Raw genomic sequence first — 21,341 nt, forward strand, 5'->3', positions numbered from 1 at the left:
CTGACCTCATCAGGAACGTCTGCCCGGCAGCGCGAGGACGGCGCCAGGTAATTACTCAAGCACAGAACATTTATCAGCACTTGCTCTGAAACATGCTCGTCTGGCCATGGAAGTGCTGCATTAATTTCTCAACATGTCATCCCCATCCCGGCCTTTACTCCTCTTTCCCTTCCCACGTCAGAGTCATCCAGGGAAGTATGGTACAGAGATCTCCGGGTGAGTCACAGGAGCTATCGAGCACCGTGCTGCAGCCAGCTCCAGCCAAGCCATAACCTTTCCCTCCCCAAGTCCTGACTTTGTTTCCAGCAGTCAAAGAGGATAAGGCCAGACAGAGTCTCAAAATGTTCTCCTTTCCCTCAATTCAGGACTCCAGGATGGAAAAATCCTGCCATCTCTTCCCTCAGCCCTCCACAGCCTGAATCCATTTCTTTGCTATGATTCACGAGCTGAGAGGGATTTTCCACTCTGATTCAATAATAAGCTCTTTACATTGCAGGGGCTTGGAGCTTGGTCACCTCATGCCACTTGTAGGGCAAGAAGGTGGCAGAGATCAGGATTTTGGTGGGCTTGGGGCAACCACCCTGACTGAACCCTCACAGCTAAGTGGTGTTCTAAGGGAAACTCACAATTGCTGAATTCCTCCTCTTGGAAACACGCCTGAAACTACTCTTCACAAAACACAGAAGCCTGTCCAAAGACCGAATTGCTGGAGCTCATTCTGGCTACTGAGGGATTCAGCAAAACTTCTCCAAGTACAAAGTCTCACCCCCCTGCTCAGGCAGCACCTTCGCTTCTCCCAGAGGTGGAATCCTTGGAACACAACACCCCCCTTGGTGCCTCTACACCCAGAATATGAGGAGAGAAATCACCTCTCTGCTTTGAGGTGGGACAGGCAGGAAATGCAAACTCCTAAGCACCACTCAGGGAGACCCAACCATTCCACTTTAGGTGTTACAACAAGCAGCAGACGCAAGCGTTGGTGATTGTGTTCCTTATGCCAGCTTCAATATTTCCATTGTAAACCCTTCTTACACTATTTTAAGAAGTCAGCTGCAAAAATTCACTCTAGGCTGGAACTTGGCAACCAAAGACTCCGTCTGGGAGAAACTTATTTTACATGTACAACCCCTCTCTCCTATTGACAATTTGGGTTAGAACACCAAATCCGCCTAAAACTTGGCCAGTTTAAGATCCTGTTTGCATTCTGGCATTTGAAAAAAAAGAAAAAAAAGCAGTAGATAATTATTGGGGCCTGACTGCTTTTAACATTACAAAATGTGTGTATGCTTTTACTATGGCCAAGATATACACCGTGAGAGGGGTTACTGTGTGTGGAATGCAGTAGTTAAATTTATAAAGGAAACTTTTCGCATGTTTTAAGTGCAGGCTATGAGAAGCAAGACTAAATAAACAAACAAACAAATATCATAAAAATAGAGAAGAGTTTGGTTTTTTAAAAAAAAAAAAATCCTGAAGCCATCTCAGTATTTGTATTTGCTGAAACAGAGCACTTTTGTGGAAATGTGAACATCAGATACAAACCAAACCAATAACCAGTGTTAAGACACAGTTCATTGGAGGCATGTTTCTGAGGCACCTGGGTTTTCTCTATGGAAGGTGACCTGAGACAAATCAAGGGCATGGAATAGAACTCCCCAACCTGACCACTAAAATTTTAGCCAGCAATTTGAAGGAAGAAAGGAAGGTAGGTAGGATTTATTTCCCCCCCCCTTTGTTTTTTTTTAAAAAAATCTAACATTAAGCAGCAACTTTAACCACCAATGTTTAAGAGGCATCCACCATCACAGAACACCCAAGTTCACACTGAGATTTATGCTAAAACTGTGATGATCAGGAATGCAAGCAAGAGTGCTTGGCTGTGATTCCAAGCTGCCACACTCTGCTAAGCTTCACAGAAACCCTTGTGGGTTGTGGTCTGCCAGCCCTTGGGCCGAGCTGTGACCAGAAACAGCCAACATGAAGAGCCTGAACTTACCTGGGGTCCTCTCTCTCCTTTCACTCCTGGATATCCCAATAAAAATGGAAATGGAGTAGGTCCCAGGAGGTCAAAGATTTGATAGCCATCCGTTGCAGCTGGAGTTGTGAGGTTGAAGGGCTGTGCCCTGGCTCTGGAGACAGGACGGGCAGACCCCAGGGGGAGTTTGGTGGATGCCAGAGGATCCACTTTCCTGGTGGGGGGGGATGGCATGTGCTTCTTTGGAGCGGGCCCATGGCGTGGGTTCTGCGGGGTTGGCTTTAGGGTGACAAGGTGGACACTGCTGGTTGTGTTGTCAGTCACCCTCCTCGTTGGCTTTACAGTGCCGGGTGCTGCGGAGGGCTCAACGGTTGGTTTTTGGTTGATCTTGTTTTTGGTCTCTTGCTTGGACTCCTTCCTGCTGGCTGTGACAGGGCTCTGGCTTGTTGGTGAGGCCTTTTTCGAGGTGGAAAGGGGAGTTGGAGTTTTCTCCCTGCGTGTGCTGGCAGTGGGCCGAGCCACCCTGAGGGTTGTCCCCGTCCCCCGAGGGAGCGAACGGGAGGGCGGCTGCGCTTCGGTGCTTGATGGAACAGGCGGGGCCACTGTGACCTTTGTGGCTTTGGTTGTCAGTCTGGGAGGTGAAGGTGGGGTTGACACCGATGTGATGGTTGTTGCACCTGAACCCCTTGTCTTGGGGGGTGCAGTGACCCTGCCAAACTCCAAGGATGGGGCGGCAGTGGTCAGGTTTTTCAGACCCTGCAGCGAGGGCTCCATATGCTCTGGGGTGCTGGGGGAGGCACTGGGGTCCCTGGGCAGGAGGGGGATGAGAGGGGGCAGGTTTGGCCGGTAGGTATCTGCTTGCCTGCACTGTTTTTTCAGGTATTTACAGTAATGATGAGCTGCCTTGGCAGAAGGATAAATATCAAACTGGCAGATGGCTCCTTCAAACTGCACGGAGTGCTGGTTTATCTTCCCAAAGAGGAAAGATCCATGTGGATCCAACACCTCATCCTTTTTCAAATGCAAATCCACATGTACTCTGCGCTTCCCACAAGAAGTATATAAAGTGACTGCCTGGCCACGGATGTCGATGGCCACATTGTGCCACTGGCCATCGTGGACATTGTAATCAAAATATACAGAGCGCTTGTGGCCCACGTACACTATGATCTTCCCAGGCACAAACTGGACCCCCAGCTGCAGTTTTTTCTTTTTGCTCTTGACAGCGAAGAGAAAAGCGTTGTTGATGCGGTGGGAGCAGAGGCTCAGCACCAGGAGCAGGTCAGTGCTGGAGCCTGAGGGGAGGATGGTGCTGAGCGGTGCCTCGACACGCGCTCGCTGAGTGAAGATGACCCCTGACTTGAAAGGAATGACTCCTTGAGGAACTGCACGTGATGAGGACCATCCACCTGATGGCCTTTTCCCTGACAGGCCCAGTCTTTGAAGAACATCCACATCTGAAAGGGAAGCACAAAGAATATGTGAGGTGCTGGACAATCCAATGCAGGAAATCCCAACCACCCTCTCACATATACATTCAAATTGCCAGAAGGGAGAACTCATAGCTCCTCTGCACATTGTGTGAGGAGCAAGTGCACGCTCAGCTTGATTACCAGCAATTGCCAAAATGCATCAGAGCCCCAGGGTGCATCTGGCTAGTTCTCCTGTCCCACCAGGGACCAGCTCCAGATGTTCTGGAGGGAGCTGACCTCACTACAAGGAAATTTCCCACTATGCACCAATAGTCCACTTCTCTGGGATTTAATTCTGAGTACTGACCACACAGCTGGAAAGGAATTTGAACAACAGACAGAGCTGGGATTGCAAAACTTTATATCCCCAGAAGGCAAGTAACAGAACTTCCAAAGGGAGCAAAAGCCTTGTAGCTGTCTCTCTCCAAGTTACTAAGAAGCAGCTTTTGATCTTTGGAGAGTTTAAGGAAACAAAGGTGCCTCCCAGCATGAAAATGTTGCACGTAGATTTCAATGAACTGCTCAAAGTTCTCAGCAGCAGTACTTTTTTCCCAGTGGATCATCTTACAGACTTAAATTATTTTAATAGGTTGGAGCAACCAGACTTGGTTTGTGAAGAGCTGAGAGATTAGTTATGGCTACCACTGAGCAGTGGAGGTAAGACCTCCAGCAGTTGTCACCTAGGAGCCAGGATGAGAGGGATTGATGTCCAGAGGCACCTTTCTCCCCCAACTCCAGGAGAGGTCTCCAATGGACAGATAAGCAGAATCTCTGGTTTCTGGCCCAGAGGTCTATTAGGAGTCACTCACAGCTCAGAGTCCAAGGCAGATTAGCAGGCAACAGCAGCACAAACTGGGGCCAGCTGGCAGCAGCCTCAGCTGAACTACTTAACCAGGGAAGGCTTTGAGGTCTACGTGAGAAAAGCTGCAAAGGTAAATGTGCCCAGACCTGAAAAAGGTGCCCACGTGCCCAAAAGCTCGTTCACTTGGTTCAGCTCGATCCTTTGGCCTAATAAAAGATGTTACCTACGTGGTATATAGAGATGATCTGGACGAGGGGATTGAGTGCACCCTCAGGCAGTTTGTGAATGACACCAAGTTGGGTGGGAGTGTTCATCTGCTGGAGGGTAGGAAGGCCCTGCAGAGGGACCTGGACAGGCTGGATCAATGGGTCAAGGCCAGTTCTGAGGTTCTCACTCTCTACAACTCCCTGACAGGAGGATGGAGCTAGATGGGGGTCAGGCTCTTCTCCCAAGTAAAAAAGCAATAGGATGACATGAAATTACCTCAGGTGCACTGGGGGTGGGGGGAAGGGGGATGTGTCAGGCTGGATATTAGGAAAGATTTCTTTACCAAAAGGACTGGAACAAGCTGCCCAGGGAAGTGGTGGAATCACCATCCCTGGAAGTGTTCAAAAAACGTGTGGATGTGGCAGCTGGGGACACAGTTTAGTGGTGGGCTTGGCAGTGCTGTTTTAACAGCTGGACTTGATGATCTTAAAGGTCTTCCAGCCCAAATGATCCTACGATGAAGGTAAGGTGATCGTGATTACCACAACACAACCACTGTTGAAAATTAGCTAGGATAACTGTATTCCCTTCCCTCTTCCCTGCCCCAATGCAATCCCCATTACTCCTGGACCAGCTAAATCTCACATTTCAGTGTTCTTTGGGGAAGCCAGTCTGGGCTGTATAACCCAAATGCTGATGTTGCCAGGTAAGAATTTAACACTCGGAAACATGGTGGTGTCAATCATGGGATTGGAGCTTTGCTATATTAAAAGGAAAAGTAAATCAGAGGTTATCCAAAGAAAAAAAAAAAAAGAGCTCCTTCTCTAAAAGGGCCTCGGTATTTGGCTGCTTTCCCTCTTAACTATTAAATGTTCATCACAAAACACAATATTCGGAGAACTGGCACTTAAAAGAGAACCTTGGTGTTGGCCAGAAGGGTTGTAGACTCAAGCAGTCTGAGGCCTGTAATGTTGCTGGCCAGGAAGGGAAGAGAATGATGAGAAAACCTTTGTTCCTTGACTTTGGCAAAAGCCTTGGCCATTTTTGTATGTCAGAATGAGTCAATCAATATTTACTTTGTCTGAGTTCAGCTTTATTCCTACCTGACTTTTTTAAGGCAGCTTGACTCATTTTCTAGCAGACACTACCCCGGAGAAGGTGCGTCAGATGTGGAAGAGGATGGAAGTTTTCCCACTCCGTGCAGAGGGGATAATTTACTGCACAGCATGTGCAAGTGTTAATGACAGTACTTCTCCCATCCTATGAAATCCTTGCTTTTCTTCCATTTTGCCCAACAGGGCTGTCCCTCAGCATGGCCCTTCCCCCTCTGCACTGAATGGAGGAATCACAGCAGTGTCTTCGTACTGGACAATTTCCAGAGCCCATGAAATAGCAAAGGCCAAAGCCTGGCTTTAGTGAAGTCAAGTGGGACTCTTGCCACAGACTTCAAAGGCATCAGGATTTATCACCAAGGAAATAAATTTACCACTTAAACTAGGAGCTAGACTCCAGCTTCCAATTTCTACATGTATTTTTAGGTTCTCTCCCAGAGACAGACAGTGGTTGTCTCTGCTAGAGATGCTGGACACTCCAGGAGTTACTCATTTGTTAGCTGCTCTGCAAAGACCTAAGGATGTTTCCCTGCTCAGAGGATGTCTCTGTCATTTGCAATCCCAATCCAACTGCCTCGTTAGCAACTGCATCCAGCAGTGCTTAAGGGAAAAAAAGCACAACCCAAACACTCCTCTCCCTCAAAACCCACTAAGGTGGAGCCAAATTCTGGATGCCTACGCAAAATCCGACTAAAAGAGACCTCATGCAGGACACGTATGTGGACTTTCCAGCCTCAGGTCCAGGCACAGAGCTCAGGATTCCTGTGCACCCAGCCCATCTGCCTCTCCATCCCATGCTGACTGCCCAGGGCTGGTGAGGTACATCCCCCGGGATGACAGGATGTCATCAACTAACGTAAAATGCAAGGTAATTCTGACTTCCTTAAGCAGCTCCAAGTTCAGCAGAGCATTTTTTTCCCCGTCAGATTTTTTCCTCTGTGGATTTTTCCATCAAAACACATTATTTAAAAAAAAAAAACAACCCAAAAACATTCACTTAGAGCTGCCTGGCCTCCAGGTGTCTCAGAACCAGGAGCAACATTCCAGTAGCAACATTTGAGCAACTGGGAAAAACTTCTCTAGCAGACTCTGCGCATGAAGTGAGATGTTCAGAGATTCCTGAACAACCACATGATCGTCTCTGAAAGAGAGGATAAAATATTTTATTGTTCTCCTTCCCTTCTCTTTCTTTCCCTCCCCCTTTTCCCCCCCACAAAAAACTTCATAAGAAAAACAAGCCAAGAGGCAGGAGAGAAATAACTTGCAGCTTCCCAGATTCCAACAGCCAAGATGTGATGCCCACAGCTAAAATTGGGTTGAATAAATGCTGCATTTCCAAAAGTTACTGCCCAGACCCTTAGTCAGAGCAGAGCAGAAGAACTCACTAACCTCGTGATCTTTCGGATTTGTAACACTTATGGGAAGATCATCCTCGGCATTCCCTGATTTTCCAATGTGCAGGAAGACCTCTAAACCTTTGAGTAATAACTACAATATTTTTCAAAAGCCCATGGCATTAGCTTAATTTCACTCTCACACTGACCTACTAACAAGCTCTTACTGTTGTAAGTCTGATGTTTGAAAATCCTGGGTGATAACACAGCCTCAAGTCACCAGTGTTTCCTTACAGCCTTTACTTCCCTGGAAGTATTTATTTTCTGGTACCCAGAAGGGAATCCTCTCTCCTATTGTTTGGAAGGCAAGCAAGCTTTTTAAAATTCTTTTATCACAGAGACAGTATCTCAGAAGGGAGTTATCTTCTACACTAGGGTAAACACAGTGATGATGAAATGAAAGAGTTTGCTTTAGATGTATGGTAACAATCAAAAAACATGGTACCATCCCATAATTACAATGGGAGTAGAACGATGGATAGAGATGAATCTAAACAGCACATTATAACCTACTTGAAAAGAGAGGTGCCAAGACACAGTATTTGTTCTGCCTTTTTATGAGCTGACATAAAACTTGCTCTGAAAACTGCTTGACTAAGTAATTCAGCCAGATGTTCACCTCTTTTGCATGGAGGCAGAATTTGGAAAATATTACATTTTTCAAAATTGCTGATGGCAGGGATCTATTCCCCCCCTGTAAAAAGTGCTCCATGGGCTGGCTGACAGCTGAGCATTGACCAGCTTTCTATTTTTCCTTCATGTTTTGGAGACTGAGAGGAGAGCCCTGGAGCCTGCTAGACCACTTAGTGTTGTCTGCAGATTGCAGGGGAAGCTGTTCAGTTCCAGCAAATACCCATGTCAAACATCCATGTGGAAGAGGTGTTGCTATTTTGAGAAGGCTCCTTTAAAAACAGATATTGTAGAAATGTTCAGCTCCCACTATCAACTACAATAAAAATGAATTAATTTTGTGGTTGTTGACTCTGAAGCTTTTCATCCCTCTTCCTGTGGGGTCACTGATTATTGTGTCCCAATTTTGTCCTACCCCCAGCAGCACTAGGGAGGTGATGCTTGGGGAAGGGGTGTAAACACAGGGTGAAGGTGTGTGATCACTCTTCTATAGAATATTCCCTTACATCCCAGGGACTGGACCAGGTATAGTGATTCTATTATCAACCAAGCTTGTGGGATTTTTTTCTTCCTTAAATTTGCTTTTCCTGTCAGAACTGACATCATTTCTGTATGCATAACACCCTGTGTGCTGGCAGGGGCATGCCTGGGGTGCCTTCAAGTCAAGGAGAAATCCGCCTGCCAGAGATGTTTAATTCCATAATGCTGCAGCCTCAAGGGGCACTTTCTAAAAGCAGTTAAGTCTTGGCAAGTGCAGGTAAATGCCAGTGACATTTTAGACACAAATGGCTTCGTTCCCACAGGTTCTACCAGACAGACAGGCACTCTGAAAATCCTGTGGGGCACGTAATCACCTGTAAAAACCCCGGTTCTTTTGCCAGCTGTTAACTGCATCACCCATATCATCAGTACTGCAACCACCAGCAAAAAATGCATCTACCTCTGCACTGGGCTCAGACATTGTTAAATGATGGCCCTACACCAGTACCAAAGCACTTGGCTTTTACTTTGCTTGAAAGAGGAGAGGAAAAAAAAGTGTAATTTACCTTCAGGATTTCCCTGTGTGAGTCCCAGGAACCAGGTAAAACATAATACAGTCCAGAGAAAGCAGAATCCCCTAAAATCGGAAGAGAAATAAAAATGGTGAGTTTTTACAACATTAGTAACAAAACCAATTCCCCTTGTTAAGGGTCTTCTCCTTGATCCCAAGTCTACTGAAGGCAGTGGCAGCATCCACACGTCTCCAGGAAGTGGATTCCAACTGAGATCTCATTTTGCTGCTTTAAAGTCATCTAAAGTGCACTGAATTCATTGGAAGGTTTTCCCACTGGTATTAGGGGTTGGTGATCCATCCTTGAACAAGGACCAGCCCAGTGTTTTGAGATACAGGGTCATCAGTGCTTGGTCAGCCATCCCTTCACTACTGCTTCCTTTTGGCACTCACCCCATCCAGGACAGACCCTCAGAAATGCAAGAGAACAGAGAAATAATTCAAAACTGGAGGGTCAAAAGACATGCCAGGAGTGCATGATCAGGTCTGTGAGGACAGGGGTAGAAGGTGGGCTGACATGCAGTGCTGTGTCACCTGCATCTTCAGCAAACAAATTCTGAGTCCTAATGCTTCCAGGCATGCTTAAAAATATTCTAAACAGGCAGAATCTTACACGGAACTATTCCTCATTTTACACCCAGATGCAAAGACAAGGGCAGCTTCTAACCACTCAGCACCCTGTGCTGAGCCCACTAATGATCTTCTCAGGAGCCTGGTATGGCAGGAAAGTTAAGAAAGTGTGAGATCTGAAGGCTCCCAAGCCTGTGCTCTCCCAGACCCTTTCATGCCTGAGAGGGAATTGGACAAACCTCTCTGTTAGCTCAGCTTTAAGCCTTCAAGTGCCATTGAAAACAGCAGCAAAGAGAAAAACTTTCACCAGAAAGGTAGCTAAGCCCCCCCCTTCTCCTTCCCCCATTAGCTTCCTTGATTTGTAGCCAGCTAACAAACATCGGAAACTCCTTGGTTAGGCTCACTTAAAGCTGTCAGTGGAAAGTTTGAAGACTGAATTCCCTCATCTTCTAGAGATGGTATTTCACAGCTTCATCAGCGAAGGCTGCTGGAAGGAGAGACAGAAATGTAAACTACAGAAAGCCCTCAGCCAGAAGACAGCAGCGTGGGACATCCCCAGGTCGTTCGTCACTTCAGCCAGGCCAGTGCAAACACTGGGCTGTGCAAAAAGCCAAAGGGCAGCCTGCTCCTCTCTCCAGACCTGACACACAAATCATGTATCAAGTGGGATTACAGACCACTCTGCTCCTGCCATCAAGCCTCAGCTTTAGCACAAGAAAGCATCCTCTGAGATAATGTATTACCCTGGGCCAGGTCCTGTCAGTGCAGGAGACCCTTTCCCTGTGGGGAAACCTGGCCTTGAATGTAAAAATCCATCCAGGAATCCAGCCACTAACTAATACTTTAAGGCTTGAAGGGATAAAATACTGGAGCGGCCCCTCATCGACTGGGAAACAAATGAGATGAAGCAATCCACGTCCTCCTTTGCAGTTTCCATCACCCTGACTCTGGACTGTGCATTTCAGGGACTCTGGGGCTGCTTTATTTTATGAAGGAATAACAGCTTGGAACAGCCAAATCCCAGCATTCTTTGGCATGTCCTATAGCTGGCCATATGCTGATCAGGAAACCCTCACCATGTTCGAGAGATCTCCAGCTGGGGAGAGACCTGGTTGTTTTCTGACCATGTCACCCCTTGGGACACAAGTGTCGGGCTGAAGACACTGAGGAGTCCGAGGAGTGCTGCTGTCCCGGTTCCTTCAGGGGATGGAGGAAAGATGATTCTTCAGGGACACCTCTAGCAGCCTTTTTATGACTTAAAGGAGGCTACAACCCGCTTCACAAGAAAAACTGCATTTCTGTGTTCACCTCCATAGAAGCGATGGAGTTTTATGATGGACACAATTCCACCTGTGCAAGGAGCAAACACCTCACAGAGTGTCATCAGCTGGGCTCAGCTGCCCCATGAGAACAGGAGATGAGGGGAACAGGGTGAATATAAGGGCAGCAGCAGTGCCAGGTGTTAAGAACCTGTTCTCTGGTGAGGATCAGATTTACACAGCTAGGTACAACCACTGCTGCACACAAACACGCCGAAATGAAGTCCACTGTTGTTTTTTTTTTTTTGGAGGGGCACCTTCGTAAACCAAATTCGCTTCCAAAATCCGCGTTGATCGATGCGACGAGGGGAACAAGTCTTGGGGGAAAATCCAGCATGTAATTTCATTCCAGTGACACTGACTGGGGCTATAAAGGAGATGAATGCAGGGTGTGGGATCCAGCTGGCCCCGGCCCTGCTCCTGGACCCCTCGCTCGGCCAACACCGTAAGAGCTGAGAGCGGGGCCCAGTGCCAAAGCACTGAAGAAAAACACTTTGGCAAAATTTACCAACTTAATGGAAAAAGCAAAAGCGGCTTCCAAATGGCAGCCCTGTGAGTGATGGGGCTGTTAATTATCCCGGGATTTTTAATGCAGGCTCTTTTTCCGTTACGGCTCAGCAGTGACAGGGCTGTACGAGCAGCTTGAGGAGCAATAGTAAAGGAAGATTTTTCTCCTTATATAGAGCTATCAAACCCACCTTGCCTTTATCTCAGCTTCTTCCCACAAGCAGCAATTTCCACTGAGATTCTCTCAAGAGGTACCACTAAAGACATTTATTTATTTTACTGCACAGGGCCCATGAATACCAGAATGAGGGTCCTGGGGCTGTTCAGTCTGGAGAAGGCTCAAGAGAGAATTTATAGCACATTTCAATGCCTAAAAAGAGGGATGGCTTTAAGCTAAAGAGGGCACATTTAGATGAAATACTGAGAAGAATTTCTTTACTGTGAGGGTGGTGAGGCCCTGGCACAGGTTGCCCAGAGAAGCTGTGGCTGCCCCATCCCTGGAAGTGTCCAAGACCAGGTTGGACAAGAGTTGGAGTAACCTGGACTAGTGCAAGGTGTCTCTGCCCATGGCAGGGGGTGGAAAAGATGAACTTTAAGGTCCCTTCCAACCCAGACCATTGCATAATTCTATGACCCTACTGCTACAGTCACTGGGTGAAGAAGTGCCCCGTAGCACACATGATACAAGCTCACATGAACCCTAAAAGTTTTCCAGCACAAACTCCCTTTATAGCAAACTGAAGCTTCTGAGTACACCTTAATTTTGCTTCACTACTTCTGGCAAACTCCTGTGGATCAGTCCACAGGAAGTAGCCTGTGCCAAAAGTGTAAGGTAAAATACAACAGAAAGGGACAGAGAAGCAAAAAGACTGGTAATAACCCTCATGGGTTCTCACCTGACAACCGGCATAAAGCACTACACTGAACTAAGGACAAGAGTAACAAAAGACCTTTCAAGGTAGACTTGGTCAAAAATTATCCTAAAAAAAAAAGTGCAAGTTTGACAAATCTGAAACAACCTGCAAAACAATTGTGATCAGCTAAGTTTCCACTCCATTATGTCTAGAATTGGTTGGAACAGTTTCAGCTTTTTTTAAATAAAAAGATTTGCCCTGCCTTAAGAGCAGAAGTCTAAATGATTTTGACATCTTGTTTGCTTAGATGATGGGTTGAAGCTGAAGGAAGTGTTACAAGGGCCCACAGCAGCATTTAGTTTTTTTATTTTGTTTTCTCCCTCATTTACAGTGGGGAAATGGCTTTGAAATTGCAAACATTATTGCAGGGTGGAAAAACAATTTCCCTTCACTTTCCTCCATTCAGGTGTATTTTTTTCCTGTCCAAAAGACCACAAAGCCAGCTGGATGCTGAAATTGCTTTTCAAGAAAAGCAAACCTACGTTTCTAGCCATAGATCAGACAGTGTATCTTAATATAAGAAGATATATGTGTGGCTTAAGTTCCTTTGCATGTGACTGGAGGTGATAGACAACAGGAAACAAATTGCAGCCTACATACGGAGGCTTTAAGCTGTACCATGCATCAATTGCACTCCCAGCTTTTTGGGGTAGGAATCTTATCTTGTAACATCCTCTGCAGACCAAACTTCTCTCTTTTTGGGGCTTCTGGAAATAGTGGTATTTCTCCTCTCACCCTCAATTTCTGGCAAGAGCAAAGGAAACACACAACTATGTGGATATCCCTGTACTGACCCTGCTTTGTGCTTTGCTGGGCCTTTTCTGCAATGTAAACCAGCTATTGATTTAACACCTCCAGGAAAACATTTTGTCTGGTGTACACAGGCACTGTTGCAAAACCCTACATATATTTGCTGCCCGATATTTGCTCTTCTGGCACCTATAGCTCCTCTTAGGACATCTCCAGAAGGGACATGCAGACCTGCAGCACCCACAAGGTGGAGATGAAGCACCAGCACGGTCAGTGTGACCTCCTGCAGACACCTCACACCTTGTTCTCTCGAGGGTTCACACTGATCTCTGCAGATAGAGGGCCGATGGGTTCCAAACAGCAGGTCCTTGTCCTCCTAATTGGAACTGGAGCTTGTGTAATCATTGCACAAAGCTGCCCCAGAGCTACCAGCTCCTGCTGGTGACAGCCCACTTCCTCACCTGATAGATGCCAGACTGACATGGCTGTGATGACTCAAAGACCCAGCAACTCTCTACAGTAGCGAATCCTTCCTGGCAGCCCTCCCCTCGGTCTCCCCTGTGTGTCTGGGATGTTGACTTTGCTGCCGTGTGAAGTGACAACACTCAGTCCCGGCCCTCGCCTTTGTGTTCTCCAGCAACTGGAGCCCTCCACAAACAGAAGTGCTAAGCGTGATCTGTCATCTAACTCCTTTTTTGTCCTTCCAACAAATGCCTTTGCATTCCTTCATTTTCTGAATGGGGTTTGGCAGAGCCGAATAGAATTCCCCATTGTCTCCATTTGCACTTCAGTAAGCGTCCATCATTTCTACTTATGCCCCCAACAAATTGGCAAAGAAAAGGAAGGGAAAAAAACCCCACAAGCTCTGTGTCTGTCCCTGATTCCTGACAACCCCCTCACCACCAGACCTGGGCAACCCCCAGTCAGTAACAACCTCCATGAACAGCATTTTCAAGCAGGACAGATTTTAACTCCTCCAACCATCAGAGAAAGAGGATGAAGCTGGAGCTTTGCTTTATTAAAGGATGTGCCCAGAGAGACACATCGAGGCAGCAAGAGCAGGGGACCTGGACACAGGACCTCAGCTGGAACCCTGGCTGAGACACTACCCTTCCCTCCTTGGACACAGCTCCAGGAGCTGTGCAATTGCCTCCTCTGTACCCCCAGGCACCCCTCCGTACCCAGCACTCACATAATTATTCAGCCTATTGCTGAATTTGTCCAGCAGTGCCATAATTTGTCCCCAGACCACCCGCCTGGCTTGAATGCAATGCTCTTTTTCTCTTAAAACAGGGCCCATGGTTCCTTCTCCAGCCCTTTTGGACCTTCCCAGGGGTTGATCCACCTTGGTGGTACCAGGTGGGTGCTGTACCACCATGTGTGCAGCTTTTTCACTCCACACATATATGGAGCATCAAGCCTCCTGCATGGCCAGCATGTGACATTGAGGTGGAAGGGGCCAAGGTGTCACAACCACAGTGCAACAGCACCAGTACTACGGTCTGGACACTTGTTTGAGGCAGAGCTGAATGCAAACACCTCCTGTGGCTTAGAGAGACTAAAAATGCACCAGCAGAAATGACCAAGAGGGGCATGTTAAGCTTGAAGAGCCTGTAAAACTTTGTGTTCTTCTGGTTTTACAAGCTCTGGCAGCTCGAGCCAGGACAAGGCTTCAAAAGCACACTCTGCAAGGGCCGCTCCTTCCCCGGTGAGCCAGCACTCCCACTCCCATCCACGGGTCTCCTGCAGATCCGGCAGCTCCTCAGCCCTGTTCCAGAGGATGCTGCAGGAGTGCTGGTATGAGCAGGACCCCCCAGTGCCACGTGGAAAAGCACCAGAACGTTCCCATCACAAGCTGCCTGCAGGCAGCACAGCCCTCACCCACCCCGAGTAAGGCTCGGCAGCACAAGCGTGGCCCGGTGAGCCCGGGCACACACCAGCTCCGGGCTCACAGGACCCTCTCCGAGGCCAATGGCCTCAGTGGGACCATCCAGCTGCGGGGATGGTGGGATGCACAGTGCTCTGCCAAACAAATCAGAAGCCAGCACCGAAAATCCCTTCGGGAGATGATGTGAAGGGCAGCAAGCGACCTCTGCTGAGGAGTGACCGGAGCAGCACGCGGGAGGGACAGGCCAGGGGAGACCCTGGAACAAAAGGCGCTCATATTCCAAGGCACCAGGGCAGACCAACGCCAGATTTCCCGAGGCACTGCAGCACTCAAACCCCGTGCAGCCGTGCTGTGATAGCCTCGGACGCCCCGACGCAGCAGCAGACACAGACCTCCGACAGGCAGGCAGGCAGGCACGCTGCCTTCTCCTGGCTCCCTCCTTCCCAAACCTGTCCTCAGCTGGGTCCGATTTGCCCTGGGACAGGATCTCCCTGTCCTCATCTGTAGCGTGATCTCGGTCACCTCCCTCACCGGGCTGAGCAGCTGGTGCTCTGTCAGCGGCCGAGCATCGTGCCAAGTGTCTCCCCAGCACCGGGGCCCGTCCCCTCGCTGTGGCCACGCTGCTCGTGGTCTTTCAAAGGGACCTTTATCTCTGTTCCCCTTTAGACTTCTCCCTTTCTGACACCAGCCACCCTCACACCGTCCCAGGCGGTTCACCCCGACCGCATCCAGTGTCAAAAAGGTGTAACTGGGAGACGCTGCAGTTTCCAGCATCTCCAGACACGCCACAGCCACGTCTGCGCAAAAAAATCCACAACAAAACAAAACCCACCCTAAAGCACTGCAATTCAGTCCTTCTGAGTATATAAACACACAGAAAACTTGTCAAGGAGAGCGGTTGCAGCCCCTGGGAAGGGGTCTGGGCTCTCCGTGTAACTCCACACACAGAGTGAGCCTCCAAAGGGAGCTGCACATTCATTCACCTCCCGGCTCTACAAAAGGGGCGGGAGTGGGGTGACCCTGGGGGCGGAAGGGGGGGGGTATGCCCCCAAATCCCCTCGCCCCGTTCCCCGTCTTTCCCCCCATCTCCCAGTCCAGCCGAGCAGAGGGATCCTGTACACAAGTTTTTCAAACTGCCAGGCAGAAGAATCCCAGCCTTTCCAAGGGAGTGTCGGTAAATCATCAGTACATCCGACAACGCAGCCAGCGGGATTAACCCTTTGCTAGTCCCCAGGAAAATAACAACAACAATAACAACAACGCATTTAAGAATGAAAATAGTAAAAACTGGTCCCAGCTGTGGGAGAAAGGGGACGGGCAGGGTGCATGCTGGAATTTTTTCATACACACACGGATGGACAGGAAGCAGCATTTTGTGTGTGCCGAGCACATGAAGAGCTGCCACCGCGCACCTCCGCCGTGTCTCAGCCCTCCCGGGCTCTCCCACCTCCCGCAGGACCACGGCGGCGAAATCCAGGTACCCGAGTCCCCACGGCCCCGCGGGACAGGGTGAGGAGCAGCATCCCCTGCTCCCAGGAGGGGCTGGGGAACCCCCCCGCCGTGCCCGAGCAGCATGAGGGGTGCGAGGGGCAGCGAATCGCCCGCTCCTGCATCTCGCGTGGGGGCTACACCGGCGTCCGCCCTCCGGAGCAGCTCCAGGGCTGGGAGCCCCTATCCCCGGTGCGTGGGAATTGGGGGGCGGGGGGGGGGGGCTCCTCTTGGCCGTCCCGGCCCCAATCCCCGCTCTCACCCCTTCCCGCACACCCCAGCCCCATTCCACCCTCTCCCGCTCCGCAGCGTGGCCTCCCTGCTCCCAGCCCATTCTCCTCTCCAGCTCAGGAGTTTTCACATCATCCCCTGGCAGAGGAATGTCTTCCCCCACCCCATTCCCAGCTCCCGGGATCCCGCGGCTCCCCGGCACCCCCAGCCCGCCCGGGATGCCCTTTCCCAGCGCCGGGAGAAGCGGAGTTTGTACTCACCCCCTGCCTGCCGCTGTAGCTCTGAGTCTGGAGACCGGCTCTGATTCCGGCTCCATCACGTTTAGTGCATTGTCTCTTTCGGGCAATTTTTGCGGTAATCCATCAGAAATCGGGGGACAGGTCGGTTTGTGGGTACATCCTTCCCAGGAGCTCGGCTCTCTGCCTCGCTAAGGGGCTCAGCTGTGTCACAGACACCCCTGGCCCGGACGGCTCACTCCTTCCTCCTTCTCTTCTGGGTCCTTTTGCTTACACAGATCTTTTAATCCCATTTAACTCCCTCTCGGCAGACTGCAATTACCTTGGGAAAAAGGAGAGAGAACACAAAGTACACGCTAGGAAGCCAGGCTGGCCCATGGTCGCTGGATTTCTTGCCTCTCTTTTTTTTCCCCTCTCCTTAATAATAGTACAATTTCTGTGATCTCTGATTCCCAAAGTCCTTGATTTCAAGTGTTTTTTTTCTTAGCTGTTACTTTTTTTCCCGTTGTTTGGTTGGTGGTTGTAATTATTATTTTTATTTGTAGTGCAGATGTGCCTCCCACCCCCCCAAGGATCTCTCCTCTGGACTTAGAGAGAAGAGGAAAAGGCAGATTTGAAGAAATGAAAATTATTTAAGGATGTCCTTACTGCCTCTCTCTGCTGCCCTCCTCTGTAATACCGAAGCACTTACAAAAAATAATACAAAATAAATAAATAATTTTAAAAAGGGGGGGGGGGGAAAGAAAGAAACTCTTTTGGCCAGAAGAGCTGCTGGGAAGGAACCAAAGACCCTCTTCTGGCTCCAGGGAGGGAAGCATAGGCCCTGCTCTGGGGAAGCTGCTGATGGAATTGGCTGCTCACCTGCACTCACCTGCCCAGGGCCATGAGCCCCGAACTGGCCTCAACACACCTTATAAGTACCTGGCAGAGCTTTTCCCTTGGGATCGGCACTTGGTGGAGGCAGTTGGGAGCCTGTAGATGGGGCTCAGGGTTGAAAGAAAAAAGCCCCCCCCATGCTTCTATTCCCCTTCTTGCCCTGCTCTGTTTCCCCAGGGCATCTGCAGAGCCCCCCTCCTCCCAGCACCACAGGATGGAATCTGCAGCCAGGAGGGCAGGGAGAGGGGAATGAGTTTTCTTATGCGAGGTCCATCGGTACAAGTGAGATCTCAAGCCCACTTGGCCAGCTCTGCCAGGAGAGGGGACTTCTACATGTGGATAAAACCTTCAACCCTTTGCCCCCTCCTCTTCCGAAGTCCCACCCAGCCACCGTGCACCTCCCAGGGCGACCTCTTGTCCACAACAGGACACAGCAAATCCCTCAGCTCCATGGGATTCCCTCAGGCAGGTGCCCTCCCACCTCCTCCCTGCACCCCTGGGTGCCCTCTGCCCTGCTCCCTCCCACTCTGCCTTGGGCACTTACTCTGCAGCGAGGCGAGAGGCTGAGCAGCATCTCCTCGCAGCCCCATGGCCATTCATTTGTCCCGGCAGCTCACGGCAATTGCTACTTCTTAAAAATAATAATAATAAAAAAAGAAAAATAAAAATGAAGGGGGGGGGGGAAACCCAAATAAGTCCCCAAACCCCTTCCTCCCTCCTTCCCCTTCAGTCTCAAGGTGTCTCCTGCACCGGGAGCCCGGGAGAGGTGGTCGGGTTGAGGGGCCCGGAGCCAGCCGGGGCTCCCTGGGGTCCCCCCAAATTCAGCAGATAATCCTTCCCCGGGGCTGGCAGATCCCCCTCGGGCCGTCGCTCCACTCGTGGGTCATGGATGCTGCAGGGATCCAGGAGAGAAGAGCGGTGGGGAGCGGGCGCTGGGAGGGACATGGATGTGAAAGAGGTGGAAGTTCTAAGGCTGCCCTTGTCCTTTTAAATAGCTGCAGCCCGGGGACTCCGGGCTGGCGGGGGTGCCCCAGGTATCCGGTTTCAGCAAACAGCAGCTAATGAGCAGAGATCCAGCCTCCGAGGGGCAGGATCAGCGCTGCTCGGCGGGCAGGGGGGCACCCCGGGCACCCCACCAGGAGGGGAGGGGGCTGGAGGAGGGAGGGGAGGGCTGCGGGTGAGGAGCTGCGTGGTCACGGGCAGGGCAGGGCAGGGGACGGGGCTGCAGGATCTGCAGGGCCAGGGGACAGGGCTGCAGGGCACAGGACAGGTCCTGCGAGGTGCTGAGCAGCCAGCACGGGTCCGAGACACCAGGGTGGGTCTGCACATCAAAGCTGAGACACCCTCGCAGTCTCTGCTCTGCAAAGGTGTCTCATATCTTCGCTCATTATCCCCTGAGACAAGGGGAAGGACTAAGACACCTCAAACCTGGCTGTGGGCACTAAAGTTACACACTCCCTATAAAAAAAAAATACAGCCACAAACAGGACTGATATTGACCCTCAAAGGACCTGAACCTGAGGTGAGAGAAGAATGATGCTGTTACATTCAGAGTGGAAAATACAAGGACCCGCTGGCCTGACTCAGCAATGCAGGTTTTACTCAAAAACCTGATCTCAGAACGTGGCCAAAAGTTAAGGTTTGCACCATAAATTAGATCTCCCTTACGACATCTGTTACCACGCCTGGTAAGGACTTCTCTCCTTTAATACATATATTTGACTTAGTTGGGGTTGCTTGCTGGGGTTGTGGTTTTGCATCTCCCCATTTCTGTAGGCAGAAGATTTTATTCATACCTTTGCTCTGAAGCATCTGCATTCTGCTTCCGAGGTTGCTATAACAGAGGAAGCTTTAAGTAACAATAAAAAAAAAATTGAGACAAGAAGTGCTGTGAGTGGGGTAGAAAACTAACAGCCCCACAGTCTTCTGTCCTCCAGAAAACCTTCTCAGAAGGGTACAGCTAAGTTACACATCCAGATACTTGTAAGAAACTCCAAGTCACAGACAAACCTGTCTCAAAATTCTTTAAAGGTCCAGGTGCTCTGATGACCCATCCAGTCCACCTTTGAGGACTGGGACTTTAGGGACAACAGGCAGTGACACACCTTGTCAGAAATCCCATAAAATCCCTAGTTTTCTTAGCTATTTTTTTTCCCCAGCTGCTTTTCCCGTGTTTCTCAGTCACACATTCCTCACTGAGAAACATATTCTAGCCAAGCCATAGTGTTTAGGATAAACCTTTAATCTATTAAAAGGTACTTTACAAAGAACATGTGTTAATTCCTTTGCTGTTGAATACATACCTTTTATCCTCCTGCTCTTTTCTACCTTTTCTCTCTTCTAAATGCAGCAAATACTGAGTAAACATTCTTTCCCTCAAAAAAAACCACCCCGCTCAACCCAGAAAAGAATAAGGCCTGGCTTCCCAGAGAGAGGGACAAAAAGGAATGGAAAAATGATGTGCTACATCTTTTTGCAAAGACTTATCCAAATGGGATGTGCATGGGTAGCTGGGAAAGGACTGGTGATGCTTCAGGTCCACATCATTGTCCCAGGAACCACCATAAAACTCGCTGACAGCCCCGTCCTCAAATCCTCTGCACATACTTTGCTTTGCTCAGATGAACATTTTCAAACCAAATACATGCATAAAAGCTTTGCTAGCACAGAGACATAAATGTAGCCCAGCAGTAGGAAAAAGGGAATTAGTTTAAAACAAAAGGAAACCCAACATTGCTGAAGCCAAGACTAGTGCCAAGTGAATTCAGGTTCAAAAATTAGACCTCATTCTTCAAAAAGAGAAAAGCCACAACATATGATCTGAATAGAAATATATTTAGCAGATTTATTTTTCTTCCCTTCCAAATTTAAATAGAAGCCATTTTAAAGCACTAAATAAACTGAAGTAAATCAGCACAGCAGCAAAATGAAAAAAAAGGGGGAGGAGGGAAGAAAAAAGGAATGGGAATTGACTGCTATAGTTTAATTAGTCAAAATGAGAAAAGTACACGGGAGGAGGAATTCTACCACACAACATGGAGAACAGAACACTTGCTTTAGATGAAACGCACCTCTCAAAAAAAGCAGCATGTCATTACAGCCTGAATAAATACAGCATTTTAAATATTCAGCTGTATTTAGCCAGTTTCCAGAAGAACCAGTACCCACCTCTCCTCAGGAGTCGTAGCTTGGTTAAGCATCAAGGCCTCTTATTAATATAATTCTGTCTCTTTGCTCCTCTAGGAAAACCGAGTGGGGAGACATCTCTGAGCCATGGTGAGCAGCTTTACAGCTGCCCTGTGTGACTCACAGTGCCCAGCTTCAAGGGGCAGAGGAATCCCAGACACTAACCTGGGCTTGCCCTCCCAGTTTGGCTTGGCCTGGAGGACAACACTGAATTACAGTTCAACCATTTTTAACTTTACATAAGTCTGAAAAGTATCCCAGATCACTCACTGCCCCCACAACTCACAAGGAATTATAGGGATGTGTTTGGATATATTTAGATAAATACCCTATTCAGGTTTAAAAGTGTGGTATGACCAGGCAGAAGTGAAACCCACGGCACCGGAAAAACTAGTGGGAGGGATCAAACAAACATGTGAAGGAGAGGTGGGATAAAGAGCCTTTCACTCCCCTCTGGGCTCGGGATCCACACCCAGCCCAGATCTGGAGTATCTAAACTTGGTACCTGGCTAAGAGTTGCTGGAACCACAGGGAATGGGAATCCAGCCTGTGGGAAGTGCCCCTGCCATGAAGGGGTGATGGCCCCAGTGATCATGGGAGGACACAGCCATGCAGCCATGGCCCCAGAACATGGACCACCACATGGAGCAGGGCTGGATCCACACCTCTAAACCCAGCAGGAACAGGAGCTTAACCATCCACAGGAATGGGACTCATCCCCCAGCCCAGGCAC

The 21,341-nt window shown here is 49.2% G+C and overlaps 1 protein-coding gene across 1 annotated transcript in view; it reads right to left on the reverse strand.

Moving 5' to 3' along the window:
- The window catches only part of COL27A1 (collagen type XXVII alpha 1 chain), a 144,906-nt gene extending 127,750 nt beyond the window's left edge, over nt 1-17,156 (reverse strand). Inside the window, exons 1-3 of the mRNA XM_032708054.1 lie at nt 16,571-17,156; nt 8,639-8,709; nt 1,997-3,432 (exon numbers count right to left, since the gene is read on the reverse strand). Of these exons, the coding sequence (XP_032563945.1) occupies nt 1,997-3,432; nt 8,639-8,709; nt 16,571-16,626 (1,563 nt within the window). The 5' untranslated portion in view covers nt 16,627-17,156. The remainder of the gene's footprint in view (nt 1-1,996; nt 3,433-8,638; nt 8,710-16,570) is intronic.
- Between the last annotated feature and the right edge of the window lie 4,185 nt (nt 17,157-21,341).

This window comes from Chiroxiphia lanceolata, chromosome 21 (genome assembly GCF_009829145.1).
Source record: "Chiroxiphia lanceolata isolate bChiLan1 chromosome 21, bChiLan1.pri, whole genome shotgun sequence".
In the NCBI taxonomy this organism is placed as follows: domain Eukaryota; kingdom Metazoa; phylum Chordata; class Aves; order Passeriformes; family Pipridae; genus Chiroxiphia; species Chiroxiphia lanceolata.